This window comes from Theropithecus gelada, chromosome 5 (genome assembly GCF_003255815.1).
Source record: "Theropithecus gelada isolate Dixy chromosome 5, Tgel_1.0, whole genome shotgun sequence".
Classification (NCBI taxonomy): Eukaryota; Metazoa; Chordata; class Mammalia; order Primates; family Cercopithecidae; genus Theropithecus; species Theropithecus gelada.
Window position 1 is genome coordinate 406838 of NC_037672.1, and position 18774 is coordinate 425611.

General features: G+C 43.9%; 1 protein-coding gene across 1 annotated transcript in view; it reads right to left on the bottom strand.

The window, feature by feature from the left end:
- Window positions 1-18308, bottom strand: part of ZNF721 (zinc finger protein 721) — a 207671-nt gene extending 189363 nt beyond the window's left edge. The window contains 2 exon segments of the mRNA XM_025384587.1: window positions 10123-10249; window positions 18053-18308. Of these exon segments, the coding sequence (XP_025240372.1) occupies window positions 10123-10249; window positions 18053-18055 (130 nt within the window). The 5' untranslated portion in view covers window positions 18056-18308.
- Window positions 18309-18774: the final 466 nt, after the last annotated feature.

The window sequence follows — 18774 nt, forward strand, 5'->3', positions numbered from 1 at the left end:
AATTACAAGTTTTCTTACAACAATACAATATTCAACATATCACCGGAATCCCGGGCAACAGTCAAGGTCAAGCCATCATTGAGCGCGCAAATTTAACTTTAAAAACTCAACTATTAAAACAAAAAGGGGGAAATGAGCCCCCCCCCCCAAAAAAAAAAAACAGATTTTTTTGAAGGTTAACCTTTCTACCTTAATTTTTTTGATTTTGAAGGTTCTTTTTACCTTAATTATTTTTTGAATCAATGGAGACAATTGCAAGACTCCGCTGTCGTAACCCATCTTTCCTCACCTCCCTCTCCCCGCTGACAATTTAAAGATTTGGTATCCTAATAAAAAAGGTAAGTATGTTCAAGGGCAAGTTCTAAAACAGGAACGGGGCTATGCTCTTGTCCTTACAGGGAGCGGACCTAAGTGGTTTCCTACAAGATGATTAAAACCCTGTTAAAAAAAACACTGGATTCAGCATGCATTTCTTCCTTTGTTGGATGTGCCTCGGCGGGGGACTTATTTCCCTTAGTGAGGCTTTGTATAAATATTGCACTTATATTCCCTTTCCACCCTTGTATCAGGGAGTCGCCTGGGGAGAGGCGGAAATTAAGGTTTTCACCAATGACACTACTTGAATGCCGTCCCCCTATATAGACAAGGACAATATAGAATGGGAAACGGAAATTATAAACAACACATACCAATTTGGAGTGGAGGAACTTCCAATATGCATGGGAAATAGTTCTCATTGTCTCCGAAAATCGTATGAAGCCTGGGTTGTTCGCTATAATCATAGTTATGTGGCTGCTAATACTGTTATTATAATCATACTGTATATAGTAATGAAACTATTCCTAGTTCTTTACCTTTTTGTCCTATTCCAGAGGTTTCTCCTAATATTGAGGTGCTGGAGTGGCAACTATGTCGGGGAAATAAAACCTGGATTTTATTAGAATACAATGGGATGCAAATAACTGATTGAAGTGTACACGGTGATTTTCAAATAAAATTTGGTCACATATCTTTGAAATGACACCGGGTAAATAAAAGTATTGCTGCTAACAATAATGAAACCTTGGTATGGTGTGAAGGAGGCCTAAGTACAGAGTCATCTTTGGAAGTTGTTAGCTGCAGGCGATGCCATTAACACTTTTGTGGGGAATATGTCTCTTAATCTTTCTAACCCAACTAATTCCTTTCATATTCAGTTATATCAAAATACCTCTCAGTATATTATTGCTTGTGTCCGTAAGCCCTACCTATTATTAACAGGGAATTTGATATAGAATAATAATACGGGAATTGTTAATTGTACAAATACGTGTACATTTTTGTCTTGCCTCAATCATTCTTGGTGGCACAACTTTGCTGGGGATATTTATATCCTCAGGGCTCATAAGGAAATTTGGCTACCTGTTAATCTTACGCCACCGTGGGGGGCATCATCTCTTGAAACTTATATTTGGACTTCTCTTCAGCGAACCCACCGTGCCTTTGGACTTATAATTGCCTCGGTGATAAGTCTTGTTGCCATTGCCTCCACTGCGACTGTAGCAGGGCTCGCTCTTCATCAAAGCATACAAAATGCTAAATTTGTGCAGCAATGGCATAAACAATCTCACCGGTTATGGCTTCAACAACGAAACATTGATTCTCAACTTACTGAAAGATTAGACAACATGGAGCAAGCGTTGACATGGCTTGGAAATCAGCTCACTGTACTCAGTACTCGGGTAACATTACAATGTGATTGGAATTCCACTCAATTTTGTGTAACGCCTGTGCCTTTTAACATCTCTCAAAATTGGACTGTAATCCGAAAATTATTAATTGGCCATAAAAATATTAGTTTGGACATTCAAGAACTCACTCAGAACATTTCCAAAGCATTTCGACAACAATTACATGTGCTGTCTGAAACTGTAACCTTACAGGAGCTGGGGCAACGCCTTACTGCCTTTAACCCATGGACTCAAATAAAAACATGGATTTCTACAATCTCTGGAAGTATATTGCTTTGGGCACTTGGTTTGGGTCTACTTCTTTTGGTGATTCAATGCTCCTTCCGTCGCCACCAAAAACAAAAAAAAACACAGAAACAAATATGGGCTACCTTTTTAGGATTGAGGCAAAACAAAATTAAAAGGGGGGAAATGTAGGGGCCTTTGAAAACAGTATGCTGAGAATAGATAGGGCTCAAGGACAGTATCTCCAACTGAACTTTTAATGAACTCCCGTAGGCGCCAAGAAGGCGGGTAAATAAGAAAGAATATAGAAACAAGGTACTGAGTAGAAGGTTACATGTGGGAAAAGAAAGTTTGTTTTGCATTGCATTCTTTCTGCTGACGTGAGGTTTATGGAGTATAAATAAAGTGAGGCGGAGGCTCTGAGTGCGGCCGCCATGTTCTCTGTGTGTCTTTGTCTTTGTGTGTTCTTTCATTCTCCACCACCCCCGGTGCGGCCCCCAACACCTAGGAATACAACTTAGAGGGGATGTAAGAGACGTCTTCAAGGAGAACTACAAACCACTGCTCAAGGAAATAAGACAAGACGCAAACAAATGGAAAAACATTCCATGCTCATGGATAGGAAGAATCGGTTATCATGAAATGGCCATAATGCCCAAAGTAATTTATAGATTCAGGCCGGGCGCAGTGGCTCAAGCCTGTAATCCCAGCACTTTGGGAGGCCGAGGCGGGCAGATCACGAGGTCAGGAGATCGAGACCATCCTGGCTAACATGGTGAAACCCCGTCTCTACTAAAAATACAAAAAACTAGCCGGGTGTGGTGGCGGGCGCCTGTAGTCCCAGCTACTCGGAGGCTGAGGCAGGAGAATGGCGTAAACCCGGGAGGCGGAGCTTGCTGTGAGCCGAGATCGCGCCACTGCACTCCAAGCCTGGGTGACACAGCGAGACTTCGTCTCAAAAAAAAAAAAAAAAAAAAAAGTAATTTATAGATTCAGTGCTATTCCCATCAAGCTACCATTGACTCTTCACAGAATTGGAGAAAACTACTTTATATATCATATAGAACCAAAAATAGCCCATATAGTCATAGGCCAAGGCAGGTGGATTTCTTCAGCCCAGGAATTCAAGACCAGCCTGAGTAACAAGGCAAAACCCTGTTTCCACAAAAAAATACCAAAAAAATTAGCTGGATCTGGTGGCATGTACTTGTAATCCCAGCTACTCGGCAGGCTGAGATGGGAAAATTGTTTGATATTGGAGAGTTTGAGGCTGAACTGAGCCGTGAATGCACCAGTGCACTAGAGCCTGGGAAACAAAGCAAGACCCTATGTGGATAAAAAAGAAGTTAGAATGTTAAGCTAGGCTTTTAAATTTTTTTTTAATTTATTTATTTGTTTTTTGAGACGGAGTCTCGCTCTGTAACCCAGGCTGGAGTGCAGTGGCACGATCTCAGCTTACTGCAAGCTCTGCCTCCCAGGTTCACGCCATTCTCCTGCCCCAGCCTCCCAAGTAGCTGGGACTACAAGGGCCCGCCACCACGCCCGGCTAATTTTTTTGTATTTTTAGTAGAGACGGGGTTTCACCGTGTTAGCCAGGATGGTCTTGATCTCCTGACCTTGTGATCAGCCTCCCAAAGTGCTGGTATTACAGGCATGAGCCACCGCACCTGGCCAAGCTACACTTTTATGAGATATTTTATATCTCTTGGAAATTACAAAAAAAAAAAAAAAAAAACACAAAAAAACACTGTAGTAGATACACAAAACAGGGAACCAAAGCATATAACAATAAAAACAAAACAAAAACTCAACACTACACAAGGGAAGACAACATGAAAGAAAAACAGAAACTACTAAATGTTCAGAAAACAATGAACAAAATGGTAGTCATATGTTATTTCTCTTTTATCTATTTTGTTGTCTTTTTTTTTTTTTTTGAGATGGAGTCTCACTCTGTCGCTCAGGCTGGAATGCAGTGGCACGATCTTGGCTCACTGCAACCTCCGCCTCCAGGGTTGAAGCAATTCTTCTGCCTCAGCCTCAATTATTAAAACTGCAGTACTCCTCATTGGTTTTCCTTTACCTAATGATTTCTGTGAAGTGAGACTTGGGTGGTGGGAAGAAGGAATTAGACACTTTACCTGCCACCTTGCATGTGTGGGCACTTGCACACATGCTGTCTACATGTAATCCACTCCCTTTACTTTCCTTTGAAACTGGGAAGGTTAAAATATGGGGGGAAATCCTATATGTTGCAATGATACCTTTATGGAAAATTTAAGACATCAAACTCCCCAGGCTCTCCGTCTTGATTTATGCTTGAGTTGTCATGTGCTGTATTTGCTTTGAACTGATTATCAGAAGTTTTACTAAAATGTTGAAGAAATAATTCACTTTCATCTGCTTTCTAGATTTTGTACATCTGAGTTAATAAAGCAAAGCTTGTTGATAGTGTAGTTTTCTGCAGCCATTACCACTACAAAGAAGTTTGAATGAGGGATTTTTTTTCTTTGTTAAAATAGTTCCTGTTTCTGTAGAAATTTCATTTTTAGATTAAACTGCGATGAATATCAGAAAAAAAAAAACAAAGAAAGAAAATGAGATCTCAGGAGAAATCACTCATTATGGCAAAGACAGTACCAAAGGGGATGGTGCGAAACGATTCATGAGAAGCCAACCATATAATCCAATCACATCCCTCCAGGCCCCACCTACAACATTAGGGCTTACCATTTAATGTGAGATTTAAATGAGGAGGCCACAGATCCAAACCATATTACTTACAAAAGCCAAAAAGTGAAAAACCTCAAACATCCTTCAGGAGACGAATAATTTAAAAGGATGTGGTTTGGCTGGGCATGGTAGCTTATGCCTGTAATCCCAGCACTTTGGGAGGCCAAGGCGGGCGGACCATGAGGTCAGGAGATCGAGATCATCCTCGTTAACACGGTGAAACCCTGACTCTACTAAAAATACAAAAAAAAAAAAAAATTAGCCAGGTGTGGTGGCAGGTGCCTGTAGTCCCAGCTGGAGCCTGAGGCAGGAGAATGTCGTGAACCCAGGAGGTGGAGCTTGCAGTGAGCCGAGATCGAGCCACTGCACTCCAGCCTGGGCGACAGAGTGAGATTCCGTCTCAAAAAAAAAAAAGATGTGGCTTACGTGGCTTACACATACAATGAAAACTTCTTTAGACTTAAATGAAAATATCTTTTCAGATCATACAATAAGGATAGATCTTAAAGCCATTATTTTAATAAGACAGTATTTAATTAGACACCATTATTTAATAAGACACTAACAAAGTGACAGTGTATGATTCCACTTACATAAGATATTTTAGGTAGTAAATTCCTACAAAACATAAGTACAATGGTGCTTGCCTATAGTTAGGGTTGCGAGACCTCAGTGGAGTTAAAGACCAAGGAAGGGTTATTTGGAAAAAGCAGGCCCTCTCCCAGGTGGCCAACTCCAGAGCCCACAGACATGGCTACAGACAAGAAAATGGTGCATGGAGGTTGGCCTTACTGAGGATTATGAAGCAGTTCCGTAACTGCTCTCAAATTCAATCTCAGCTATAGCCCAGAAGTGGTCCTTCCCGTCAAGAGACTTGCAGGAAGCCACACCCAGTCATGGCCCTAGAGACAGGCCTGCAGATCCTGGCCTCAGTTGTGCTCCTTGAAGCAGTCCTATGACTCACTTCAAGTCATTTGTAGTCACAGTCCATGGCCACTCATACACACTCAGAGGCCCACAGAGACCTGCAAAAACTGTTTCCAGGGACCGCGTACGGTGGCTCAAGCCTGTAATCCCAGCACTTTGCGAGGCTGAGGTGGGTGGATCAGGAGGTCAGGAGATCAAGACCAGCCTGGCTAACATGGTGAAACCCCGTCTCTACTAAAAATACAAAAAATTAGCCAGGCGTACCAGGCGCAGTGGCTCACACCTGTAATCCCAGAACTTTGGGAGGTCAAGGCGGGTGGATCACGAGATCAGGAGATCGAGACCACAGTGAAATCCTGTCTCTACTAAAAATACAAAAAAGCAGCCCGGCGCGGTGGCGGGTGCCTGTAGTCCCAGCTACCCCGGAGGCTGAGACAGAAAGGCGTGAACCCGGGAGGCAGAGCTTACAGTGAGCTGATACTGCGCCACTGCACTGCAGCCTGGGTGACAGAGTGAGACTCCATCTCAAAAGAAAAAAAAAAAAATTAGCCAGGCATGGTGGTTTGCACCTGTAGTCCCAGCTACTCAGGAGGCTGAGGCAGGAGAATCGCTTGAATCCAAGAGGCAGAGGTTGCAGTGAGTCAAGTTCACGCCACTGTACTCCAGCCTGGGGGACAAAACAAGACTCCGTCACAAAAAAAAAAAAAACAAAACTGTTCCCAGGTAGTCAGTAAAAGCCAAACCCATTTATATACCTGGTATTTGGGCTATAATATGCAGACAAACTTCAAAACCCAATCCTACTGCCTGCCATATAGATTAATGTCCTCAAGGAAATCTAATCTTTCCAGGGCCCAGAAAGAATCTATGACTGTCCAAATCTCTGGTAACACAACCATCAAAAGCAGACCCCACAGCAGACCCAGCATCACCCTTGTGACCCAGCTACAACCCTTCTTCTCTGCAACCCCAGAGGTAATCTCATCAGCCTGGGGACCCAACAAAAGGAGATGTTTACCTGCCAAAAAACAGATTATAGAAAACTGTAAATCACTGTTAACTCCTTAAAATATATAGACACAGGGCTGCTTCAGGGACCACAGCTGAATCCAAGATCTGCAAGCATGCCTCCAGGACCACAGCTTCTATCTTAACATATTACCGAAAGTTTGTATCAGAACAATTAGCCAAGGAAAAGAACAAAGCTCTCCTGCTTGCAAAATAAGAAAAAATTTTACTGTTTGTAGATAATATGATCATGCATATATATGAAATCCTAGAGTAGAATAACAAAAACTGAACTAATAAATGCATTTATTAAGGTATTAGGATACATAATCAACATGTAAATACTTGTGGGGTTTTTTTGTGCATGTTTTTGAGACAGAGTCTCACTCTGAGGCCAAGGCTCATCTCAAACTCCTGTGCTCAAGTGATCCACATGCCTTGGCTTCTGAAAGTGCTGGGATTACAAAAATGAACCACTACACCTGCCACAACATACAAATATTTGTTTCATTTCCATAAAGTAACAACAAAATTTCCAAGAAAAAATTCAATTTACAACACTATAAAAATAAGAAATTCAAAATAAATTTAACCAATGAAATAAAAAATGTATACGCTAAATACAATAAGCCACAAAATCTAATGTATACAATAAATGTATATACTAAATACAATAATGACAGAAATTGAAGCAGACACAAACACATATTTCATTAGGATCACTAATATTGTCAAAGTATATTATCGAAAGTGATTTGTAGATTCAAATGGGATCCCTATCAAAATTTTAGTGTTATTTTTCACAGTAATAGAAAACACAATTGTAAAATTTAAGTGTAACCTTAAACAACTTTAAATAACCTGAGCCATCGTGAGAAAGAACAAAGCTGGGGCATCATACTTCTTAATTTTAAACTTTATTTAATGGTTATTGTAAGCAAAAGAATATGGCATTTGCATAAATACACATACAAAAACCAATGAACAGAATAGCGCCCAGAAACAAATCCATGCATACAAGGTCAACGAATTTTGGGATGGGGATCATGAATATACAATACAGAAATTATAGGCTTGTCAATACATGGTGCCAGAAAAACTGAGGAGCCACAAGCAAAAGAATAAAAGTACATTTTTTTTTTTTTTGAGACAGAGTCTCACTCTGTTGCCCAGGCTGGAGTGCAGTGGCACGATCTCGGCTCACTGCAAGCTCTGCCTCCCAGGTTCACGCCATTCTCCTGCCTCAGCCTCCCGAGTAGCTGGGACTACAGGCACCCACCACCACGCCCAGCTAATTTTTTGTATTTTTAGTAGAGACGGAGTTTCACTGTGTTAGCTGGGATGGTCTCGATCTCCTGACCTCGGCCTCCCAAAGTGCTGGGATTACAGGCGTGAGCCTCCACGCCTGGCAAAGGTAGACCATTTTCTTATACCATACCCCAAAATTAACTCAAAATGAAACACATGTAAGACCAAAAACCTTAGAACTCCTGAAGAAAACATGGAAAAACCTTGATACTGGTCTTGGCAATAATTTTTTGATATGCCATCAAAAGCACGGCAACAACAACAAAAATACAAACAAGTGGGATTGTATCAAAGTAAACTGCTTCTTCACAGCAAAGGAAAACAAAATTTCTAAAAACCCTACGGGATAGAAATATTTGCAAGTGATATATCTGATAACAAGTTAATTTTGGGAGAACAAGGCGGGAGGATCACTTGAGGTCAGGAGACTGAGACCAGCCTGACCAACATGGTGAAATCCCATCTCTACTAAAAATACAAAATAAGCCAAGAGTGGTGGCGCATGCCTGTAATCCCAACTACTTGGGAGGCTAAGGCAGAAGAATCACTTGAACCCAGGAGGCAGAGATCACAGTGAGCCAAGATCGTGCTACTACACTCCAGCCTGGTGACAGAGGAAGACTGTCTCAAAAAAAAAAAAAAAGTTAGTATCCACATTCAAAATATTTAAGAAACTTCTGCAATTCAAAGCAAAACAATAATAACGATAACCCATTCAAAAACAGGCAAAAGGTTAGATTTTTTTCCCCAAAGACATACATACAACATATATGCTGTATTCTGTTGGTGAGATGTAAATTGAAAAAGTCATCATAAAAACCAGTAAAAAATAAAAATGGACATATCATATAATCCAGCAATACCATTTCTGGCCATACTACCAAAGGAAATTAAATTAACACCTTGAAGAAATATCTTCAGCCCCATATTCATTGTATATTTATAATAGCCAAAATATGGAGTGTATATATATACATAGTAGAATACTACTCAGCCATAAAAGAAAAGGAAATCTAGCCATTTACAACATGGATAGACCTGGAGGACATGATGCTAAATGAAATTAGCCAAACACAGAGGGACAAAGAAACTGCTTCTTGTCACATAGATGGGTAAATCTTAAAAATGTTAACTCATAGAAGCAGAAAGTAGAATGGTGGTTGTTAGAGCCTAAGGGTGGGAACATGAGGAGATGTTGTTCAAAGAGTACAAATTTTTAGTTATAAGTTGAATAAGTCTGAGTAACCTAATGTACATTAGCATTAGATTAGCATAATAGTATTCTGTTTATAATTAGTAATACTGTAATGTATGCTTACAATTTGCTACGACACTAGGCCTTAAGTGTTCTTATTACCAAAAAAAAATAATTATCTGAGGTAACAGATGTGTTGATCAACTTGACTATATTTTTGCAATAAAATATGCATATATCACAAAATATATACTTATCAAATCATTACATTGTACACATTAAAGATACTCAAACAATTTTTATTTATCAGAAAACTCCATGTCACACAAACACAGCTATACAATAAGTCCTCACTTAATGTTCAAAACAGGTTCTTGAAAACTGCAACTTTAAATGAAGCAATGTTGCTATATACCAAACATAACTCTTGTTTGTATCAATTAAACTTTGCTAAAATTAGTTTTCTTTTTTTGTTGTTGTTTTTTGGTTTTTTTGAGACTGGTTTTTTTGCTCTTATCACCCAGACAGAAGTTCAATGGTGCAATCTCGGCTCACTGCATCCTCCACCTCCCAGGTTCAAGTGATTCTCCCAACTAAGCCTCCCGAGTAGCTGGATTACAAGCACCTGCCACCACGTCCAGCTAGTTTTTTGTATTTTTAGTAGAGACGGGGTTTTGTCATGTTGGCCAGGCTGGTCTCAAACTCCTGACCTCATGATCCACCCACCTCAGCCTCCCAAAGTGCTGGGATTACAGGCGTAAGCCACCGTGCCCAGCCCTAAAATTCATTTTCTTAAATGATATGTTGCTTCACTTACAGTTTCTGAGACTCTATCACCAATGTTAAGAATTTACTATATACATATACAACTTATATATGTGTGTGAGACACACACATTTTTATATAGATACAGATATATCTCAAAAGACATTCTACAAAAATAGAAAATAAAACTCTGAGGGAGTATTAGGAATTATGTATTAAAATTATCCTCACCCAGGGAGACCAGGTTTCTGTAGTTCTCCAACATCACATCTCTATACAGATTCTGCTGGGCAGGGTCTAGGCATTTCCACTCTTCTGGAGAGAATTCTATGGCCACATCCCTGAATGTTAAGGGTTCCTGAAAATACATATGTATCAAGTGAGAGAGGTCTTAATTTGACTACAGGTGAAATGTGTTAAGAGAACTAGTTCTGACATGTGACTGGGATTATCTGATAAAATAACTTTCAACACAGTAATATTCTCTAAAGTATTCTATAGCTCTGAGGAAAAAGGAAGGCATTCCCACAGTTTCTGTTGCTGCAATAAAAATAATGGGCTACATTAACCTGCCCCTACCAAAACCAAGCAGAGTAGGCCCTGTGACCTCCTGGAAAACAGGTTGAACTCACCTCTCATGAAAGTATCTGGAAGTCCTCATGCTTGACCTTGGCCTTGCTATAATATGTGAGTAACTTAATTTAAAAAACAGAAACGTGGCCAGGCGCGGTGGTTCAAGCCTGTAATCCCAGCACTTTGGGAGGCCGAGACGGGCGGATCACGAGGTCAGGAGATCGAGACCATCCTGGCTAACACGGTGAAACCCCGTCTCTACTAAAAAATACAAAAAACTAGCCGGGCGAAGTGGCGGTTGCCTGTAGTCCCAGCTACTCGGGAGGCTGAGGCAGGAGAATGGCGTGAACCCGAGAGGAGGAGCTTGCAGTGAGCTGAGATCCGGCCACTGCACTCCAGCCTGGGTGACAGAGCGAGACTCCGTCTCAAAAAAAAAAAAAACAACAGAAACGTTTCCACCCAGAACAATAGACAGGATGTGATGGGAGGGCATACGTGATGATTTAACTTCAAATTGTGACCCTAGGGGAAGACTGGGCTGAGAGTCACTTAGCTAAGCACTGTCTCTCAAGCTTCAATGTGCATATAAATTATTTAATGTCCTAGGCCTCACTGTACCAAAATTTTGCAGCTTTGAAAACAGTCCATGAATTAGCGACTTTTATCAAGTCTCCTGTTAATGCTGATGTTCCTCCACCTGGATCCATTATAGCACTACTCGGCTAGAGAAAGCAGGCACAGCACAGAGTCCCTTACCCCAACACAAATACTTTTCATTCCAAGACAAGACCACCAATCATCCTGAAGCATAGCATTCTCTGCAGGCCCTTTAATCGTTACAAAGGCTGGAGATGGTGTCAATGTCTAACTGCATTGGAAAAACATGTGGGCCGGGACTGGTGACTCACGCAGTAATCCCAGCACTATGGGAGGCCGAGGCGGGAGAATCACGAGGTCAGGAGTTCGAGACCAACCTGGCCAATATGGTGAAACCCTGTCTTTACTAAAAATATAAAAAATAGCCAGACTTGGTGACATGCGCCTGTAATCTCAGCTACTCAGGAGGCTGAGGCAGAAGAATCGCTTTAACTCAGGAGGTAGAGGTTGCAGTGAGCCGAGATCATGCCACTGCAGTCCGGCCTGCGAAACAGAGTAAGACTCCATCTCAAAAAAAAAAAAAAAAAAAAAAAGGAAAGAAAAGAAAAACATGTGCACCTGCATTAATGCGATATTTATGGAGCATGTACTATGTGCTCAGGAGTATGTCACAGAGCACTGTGCTGGGACATTCATATTATGTGTTAATTCTTGTAACATCCTGGGAGGTGGGTACTAAGTATCCAATACTTCCCAGGATTTAAATGCAGGGCCCAGAATTTCCATTTCCTTTGTTTTCGTACTACTGATTTTTTTTTTTAATGTATAGAAGAATAGCTCAATATAAATAGATGGCAAAGAAACAGAAAGGAAGTTTTAAGTGCAATTCAGAGGAATTTTTGTGTATTTACTTTAAGACTTGTAAAAAAAAACACAAACTACAGGCATGGAGAACAGGTTGCTGGATGAGATGTCTCTAGAAACACTGGTTTTAATTTTATAAAAAAGAATTTCAGGCCCAAAAGTATGTATCTTTTCCCAATTTATCTGCTTTTGTGTTTCAGGAAATTGGGAGCACCAGCTCTGGAGAGGTGGTAGGAGCAGCCACTCCAAACACTGATCTCCTCAAAGCAGTTCTGTGAGAGATTTCAGTGCGGGGCCAGACCTGGACAAGGTTCAGCAGAGGGTGGATCTGAGCAGGGTTAGGACAGAGAGTGGGCCCCAGGCTTCTGTTCTCTATGCCGCTAAGTATTTTCAGCTGTCTTTTCTAAGGCTGCCCTAGAGAAATTTGATTCCCAGAGTTTGTGAAATTTTAATCTATTTTATCCACTTCCCTGTGTCTTTCATAACATACAACAAGGAATTTAACCAAAACCCTTGTTTTTCTAGACCAATTATGTTAGAAGCCAAACACTTACTCTTAGCAAGGTAAAAACAATACTAACAATAACAACTTCTCTTCTGTCAGTGAATACTCTCTTCAGGTGGTGGCATTAAAACTCACAAAACAATAAAAGGAAAGTAACCCAAATGAAGTTTAAGTCTCCTGTACAGTGTCCATCTTTGTACTGAACACATGATGCTGAATTCAGCCATTATTCATGTGCTCCAGACTGCAAGTTGCTTGAGGGTAGGGACCATGACTGCTTCATCTCTTTTTCTAATGACCACATGAAATAGAAACAATTAGCTTATTAATCAGTTTGAGAATCCAGATCTCATTTTTCACCAAAAAACTGGAGAACTGGAGCAACTCTTATCTGGGTATAAACCAAGGAGATTCTTTCTGTGAAGGGAGGAACAAACCCTGGGTGAGTCATTTCTCTTCCTCTAAAATGGGAGCAGAATTAGACCTTGCCATCAGACTGACCCAGTCTGCACAGGATATCCTCAGATGTCTCAAATACAGATGCTGGTGAGTGTCCCCAGTGACCCTGGGCTGATGTCCCCATGGTGATCCAGGCAGGAGAGATTCAGGCTCAATTTGTGGGATGCAAACAGAAAATGGAACAGCCCTGGTGAAGCTGCAGATCCTAGATCCAGATGTGAAAGCCCCTGTCCCTGATCAGGTAACTCTGAGGCAAGGCGAAGGACAAAAGTACTCTACTCCAATAACACAGTTTACAGGGAGGCATAGTTGTGACTATGGCTCTGGTTATTTTGTGGCCCTGACCCCCCACTGCTAAAGTGCTTGTTTACACTTAACAGATTCTGCCACAGGATTGTGTTCATACCAGAAGCCTCCCACACAACTACAGCAGGTCACTGGACAAGATCTGGAAAACTCAAAGAGCTCCACTCTGAAAATGGGGATTAAGATGTCTACGTTGACCTCTCATGATGCAGAAAACGTCTTCTGAGTTTTCTGTATGTCTTCAACCCAAAGTCTAGTCCTGTCTTATGAATCCTAGGCAGAGGTCAGCTTTTATGTGCAGATTCTAGGTAGGATCAATGTGCCTCAGCATTCTTGGGGGTTACAGCAAGTGGAGTACAACCGGAGGAAAGATTGTTCATAAAGGCACCTTCAACACATTCTGGTTTGTTTGTTTGTTTGTTTGTTTTTTGAGATGGAGTCTTGCTCTGTCGCCAGGCTGGAGTGCAATGGTGCCATCTCAGCTCACTGCAACCCCCACCTCCCAAGTTCAAGTAATTCCCCTGCCTCAGCCTCCTAAGTGGCTGGGATTACAGGCGCGTGCCACCACACCTGGCTAATTTTTTGTATTTTAGTAGAGACGGGTTTTCTCTACGTTGGCCAGGATGGTTTCAATCCCCTGACCTTGTGATCTGCCTGCCTCAGCCTCCCAAAGTGCTGGGATTACAGGCGTGAGCCACCATGCCAGGCCCAACACATTCTGAAGAATATTTGGACCTAAAAGGAAAATCCTGGGGTAAACCATAAGTAGAGAGTTTATTTGGGCCAAAGCTTGAAGAAGCAATGCTGGAATATAAAGCTGCCCTGAATATACACTCCAACTAGAAGTTATGAGTATATTTTTAAAGGCAAAAAGGAAGGTAGAGAGAGAACGGATAGAAAGTCATCAGAAATTCTTATTGCCTTATGGAAGTGGTTAGTGACTGGCTATATACATTGTTAATTTATAAGGTGTGGGTTATAGTGTCCACTATGACATTATTAGGTTAATTTACAGCCATTTGTGGCAATAGAACACAATTTCAAAAGACAAATAGTTCAAAGAGGGGAACAGTACATGACTGTGGTCTCATTTTAACACATCACTGTATCTGATTAAAATAACTTATATTTCTCAGATAAAAGTTCTATCCTTCTCTCAAACCCCAAGACATAAATTCAGAATTTGGAACTGCACATTTAAGACATGGAGGGCTGGTGAGCTATGCACATTTGTGGGCATTTGGGCAAAGGGAGAAGGCAGTTGAAGTTCTCAGGTTTAATCAATGCACATGTGGGATCCTGATTGGGATTATGGGCCCCATGATCACGGAATCAGTGTCAGATTTGAAGATGCCAGGCACACTGACAAAGGAGGAATAACTGATTGCAGTACTAAAAAGTTATTTTTGTAGAAATCTAGTATAATTGTTATAGAAGGGACTGCAGATCTCAAATAGGAGAGACCATTCTATTTCCAGATTTGGCGAGCACTTTGCTACCAAATTCTGGGTTGTGAGTGGAATCCTGAGAAAGGTTTTTCTCTAAAGTGAAGCAGAGATAGCACTTGTGTATAATGTCTGATGATTCCAGACGGTGTGTGGAAAACATAACTAAAAGCAAAATCATCTCCAATCCTAAAAAACTGTCCACAACAATAGAAAAGAAAATGTTTTGGTACATAATAAACCAAAATGTGGTGTGCATCACAGGCAATCTAAGAGACTGCAAACACAGAAACTCACCATAATTCTCAAGCAGAAGACATGACAGCACCATTTGTCATATACAGCTTATTGTAATTTCACCTAGTAATTTGAGAAGTCATCTGGATTTTCTAATTGGTAATATTCATAGAAAAAATAAACTTCCAACATCTTCATGACAGGAATTAAATTTCCAGTGTGGAGCTAAATACCTGCTGAAGGCAGCCTCCTAGGTGCCTACAGAAACTGTGGGATAGGGTGTATGTTCTTGCTATTTACATTTCACACCAATAGTTTCCAGGTCCTAAAGGCAAGTTTGACTCAAAAAAAACAAATGTCCTATTTAATTGATGAAATTTATTTATATATATTTTAAAGAAGCAGATAAAATACTTAAATATAAACGTTTTCAAGACGGGCACAGTGGCTCACGCCTAAAATCCCAGCACTTTGGGAGGTCCAGGTGGAGGGATCACTTGAGGTCAGGAGTTCGAGACCACCCTGGCCAACATGGTGAAACCCCGTCTCTACTAAAAATACCAAAATTAGCTGGACGTGGTGGTGTGGGCCTGCAATCCCAGCTACTTGGGAGCCTGAGGCACAAGAATTGCTTGAACCCAGGAGGCAGAGGTTGCAGTGAGCCAAGATAAGGGCACTACACTCCAGCTGGGGCAACAGAGACTCCGTCTCAAAAAAAAAAAAAGAAACAGGACGGGCGCGGTGGCTCACGCCTGTAATTCCAGCACGCTGGGAGGCTGAGGCGGGCGGATCACGAGATCAGGAGATCGAGACCATCCTGGCCAACATGGTGAAAACCCGTCTCTACTAAAAATACAAAAAAAATTAGCTGGGCCTAGTGACGGGCACCTGTAGTCCCAGCTACTCGGGAGGCTGAGGCAGGAGAATGGCACGAACCCCGGAGGCAGCGCTTGCAGTGAGCTGAGATCGTGCCACTGCACTCCAGCCCGGGAGACTGAGCGAGACTCTGTTTCAAAAAAAAAAAAAAGTAGGCAGAAGAGCAAAAATTCTTACCTCTTTATTTATTTATTTATTTAGAGACTGTGTTTCAGTCTTGTTGCCCAGGCTGGAATGCAACCGCGTGATCTCAGGTCACTGCAAGCTCCGCCTCCCAGGTTAACGCCATTCTCCTGCCTCAGCCTCCTGAGTAGCTGGGACTACAGGCGCCTGCAGCCCTTTGTAGGCCAGGCTGGTATTGGCCAGGCTGGTCTCGAACTCCTGACCTCATGATCCGCCCGCCCTGGCCTCCCAAAGTGCTGGGATTACAAGCATGAGCCACCGCGCCCGGCCCCTCTTCTGCTATTTTCTTCCTCAAATTCTCTTTCCTGTGCACATAGTGTGCCCAAGTCCATCCCTCCACTCCAACCTGGGCGACAGAGTGAGACTTCGTCTCAAAAAAAAAACAGAGGGCCAGGCGCGATGGTTCACGCCTATAATCCCAGCACTTTGGGAGGCCCAGGCAGGCAGATTACCTGAGGTCGGGATTTCGAGACCAGCATGATCAATACGTAGGAAACCCGTCTCTACTAAAAATACAAAATTAGCCAGGCGTGGTGGCACATGCTTGTAATTCCAGCTACTCGGGAGCCTGAGGCAGAAGAATCGCTTGAACCTGGGAAGCGGAGGTTGCAGTGAGCCAAGATCGTGCAGTTGAACTCCAGCATGGGCAACAAGAGCGAAACTCCGTCTCAAAAATAAAGAAAAGAAAATGGCAGAAGAGAGAAAGGTGCTATTAAGAGTCATGGGAGGGGGCAGGGCAGGACTCACTAAAAGACTGGTTTGTGCTACAAGTGCAGTCCGAGGCAGGGTTACCATCTGACTGACTGCTGTGTCTATAAAGGCAGAGATTAGGATTAGGTGGTCCAGAAGCCTGAATGGGGGAAGGAAACAGGTTCCTGCTACAGATCCAGTGTCTGGGATTCAAATGAGCCAGGAGTCTTCTGGGCACTGTGTGGGTTCTTGGCAGAACAACCTAGGAGCAAAGCTTCCATAGGTACAATTCCTGAGGGTGGAACCCTGTACTGGGAGGAGTGAGGCCATGCGAATACCCGGTGGGCGCGCTCAGGAGTGGGTTAGCATTGGGTGGGGGCTGGCAGCAGGGTGAAGGGAAGGGATGTTTGTCAGAACTCCTTTCCTCTAAGTTCCCAGTTCCCTCTCACCGGGAGGAGACCTGGAGGAACAGGACAGTGCCCAGCGGGACAGCGCATGTGCAGAACCCAGGCGCGCCTCCCGCAGACACCAGGCTCCCTCCAGCCCAGGCTCAGCCATGTCTTTCTTCTGACAGAAAACGTGCGGAGTTTCCTCAACACCCTTCAACACTCCAACCTCAACAGGCTGTCCAGCCACTCACTAACGACCCCACCCAGAGTCAGCGCAGACCCACAAGCTCAGCGCTCTTCCCGCAACTGCCCCTCTGCAGACGCCAGTCCCTGCCTCTGGACACCCGTCTTCATTTCTGAACGTCTCCAACAAACCAGGGGCGCCCTCACCCTCCTCAAGTTCCATAATGTGGCAGAACCACTCACAGAACCCAGCGAAGCGCTGTGCGCAGGACACCAGCGTATTCTAAAAGATGCCGCCCAGGAACAGCCACGCGGAGGAGGCGCTCAGGGCAAGGGGACCGGTGGAAAGTTGGGGCGGGCGGGTGAATGGCTTCCCTTCCTCACACACCTCACAAAAGCCTTTCCTTCAAGACCGGCTGGCAGCCCCCAAACCGCGAGCCCGGCCGGCGCTGTCCCACTAATGAGTCCTGTTTCCTCACATGAACTCTATGTTTTGACGGGGCCTCCATCTCACTCTGAAAAGGGTAAAGAAGAGACAGGACCCCGGACCACAGCTCCTCCCACACGTGCCCGCGCACGCAGCGCCGGCGTCTTCCCGGTGAGCTCCTCACCCCACAGCCCGGGGAAGGTGCGGGGCTGCGGGCGCAGAGCTGAACGAGGAGGGCTGCAGGCTGGGCAGAGCCGCCGTGCGGGGACCGACAGAAGCCCGGGACCCTCACCGGAGGGGACTGAGGACAGAGGGCTGAGCGGCGGCAGCGGGGACTCCGTTCACAGACTCGGTCCCGCTGCCGCCATTTCCCGCCGCTGCCGACGAGGCCCCCACAGCCTCGGGACACCCTGCCCCGCACACTCACCATTTCAGGGTTTCGAGGGTGTCGCGAAGTCTTAGCTAGAATCACCCAATACCCGCTGGTCACAGAGCGACGGAGGCTGAAGCTGTGGAGGAATCACCGAGGCCTCCCTGAGAGGGGGAAGCAGGACCGTGACGCCCTAACCCGGCTCTGGCTGAAGCAAGAGGCCAAGGCCGCGCTAGATTCCCGGATGCCGCCCCCTCCTCTCCGACTGCGTGCCTGATTGGGCAGTTCTCACTCCAGCGCTCTGATTGGATATGGCTCCAGGCTTCACGCCCTCAGGCTTTGAATGACAGAAATTGCGACCATACAGTGCACTGAATGAGGCAGGAGTGACAGACTAGTGCCTCCAGGCACTTTCAGGCGGGGCCTGATCTCAGTGCTAGGCCGGGCTCTCTTGGGGGTTCATTTTTTTTTTTTTTTTTTTTTTTTTTTTTGAGACTGAGTCTGGCTCTGTCGCCCAGGCTGGAGTGCGGTGGCCGGATCTCAGCTCACTGCAAGCTCCGCCTCCCGGGTTCACGCCATTCTCCTGCCTCAGCCTCGCGAGTAGCTGGGACCACAGGCGCCCGCCACTTCGCCCGGCTAGTTTTTTGTATTTTTTAGTAGAGACGGGGTTTCACCGTGTTAGCCAGGATGGTCTCGATCTCCTGACCTCGTGATCCGCCCGTCTCGGCCTCCCAAAGTGCTGGGATTACAGGCTTGAGCCACCGCGCCCGGCCTTGGGG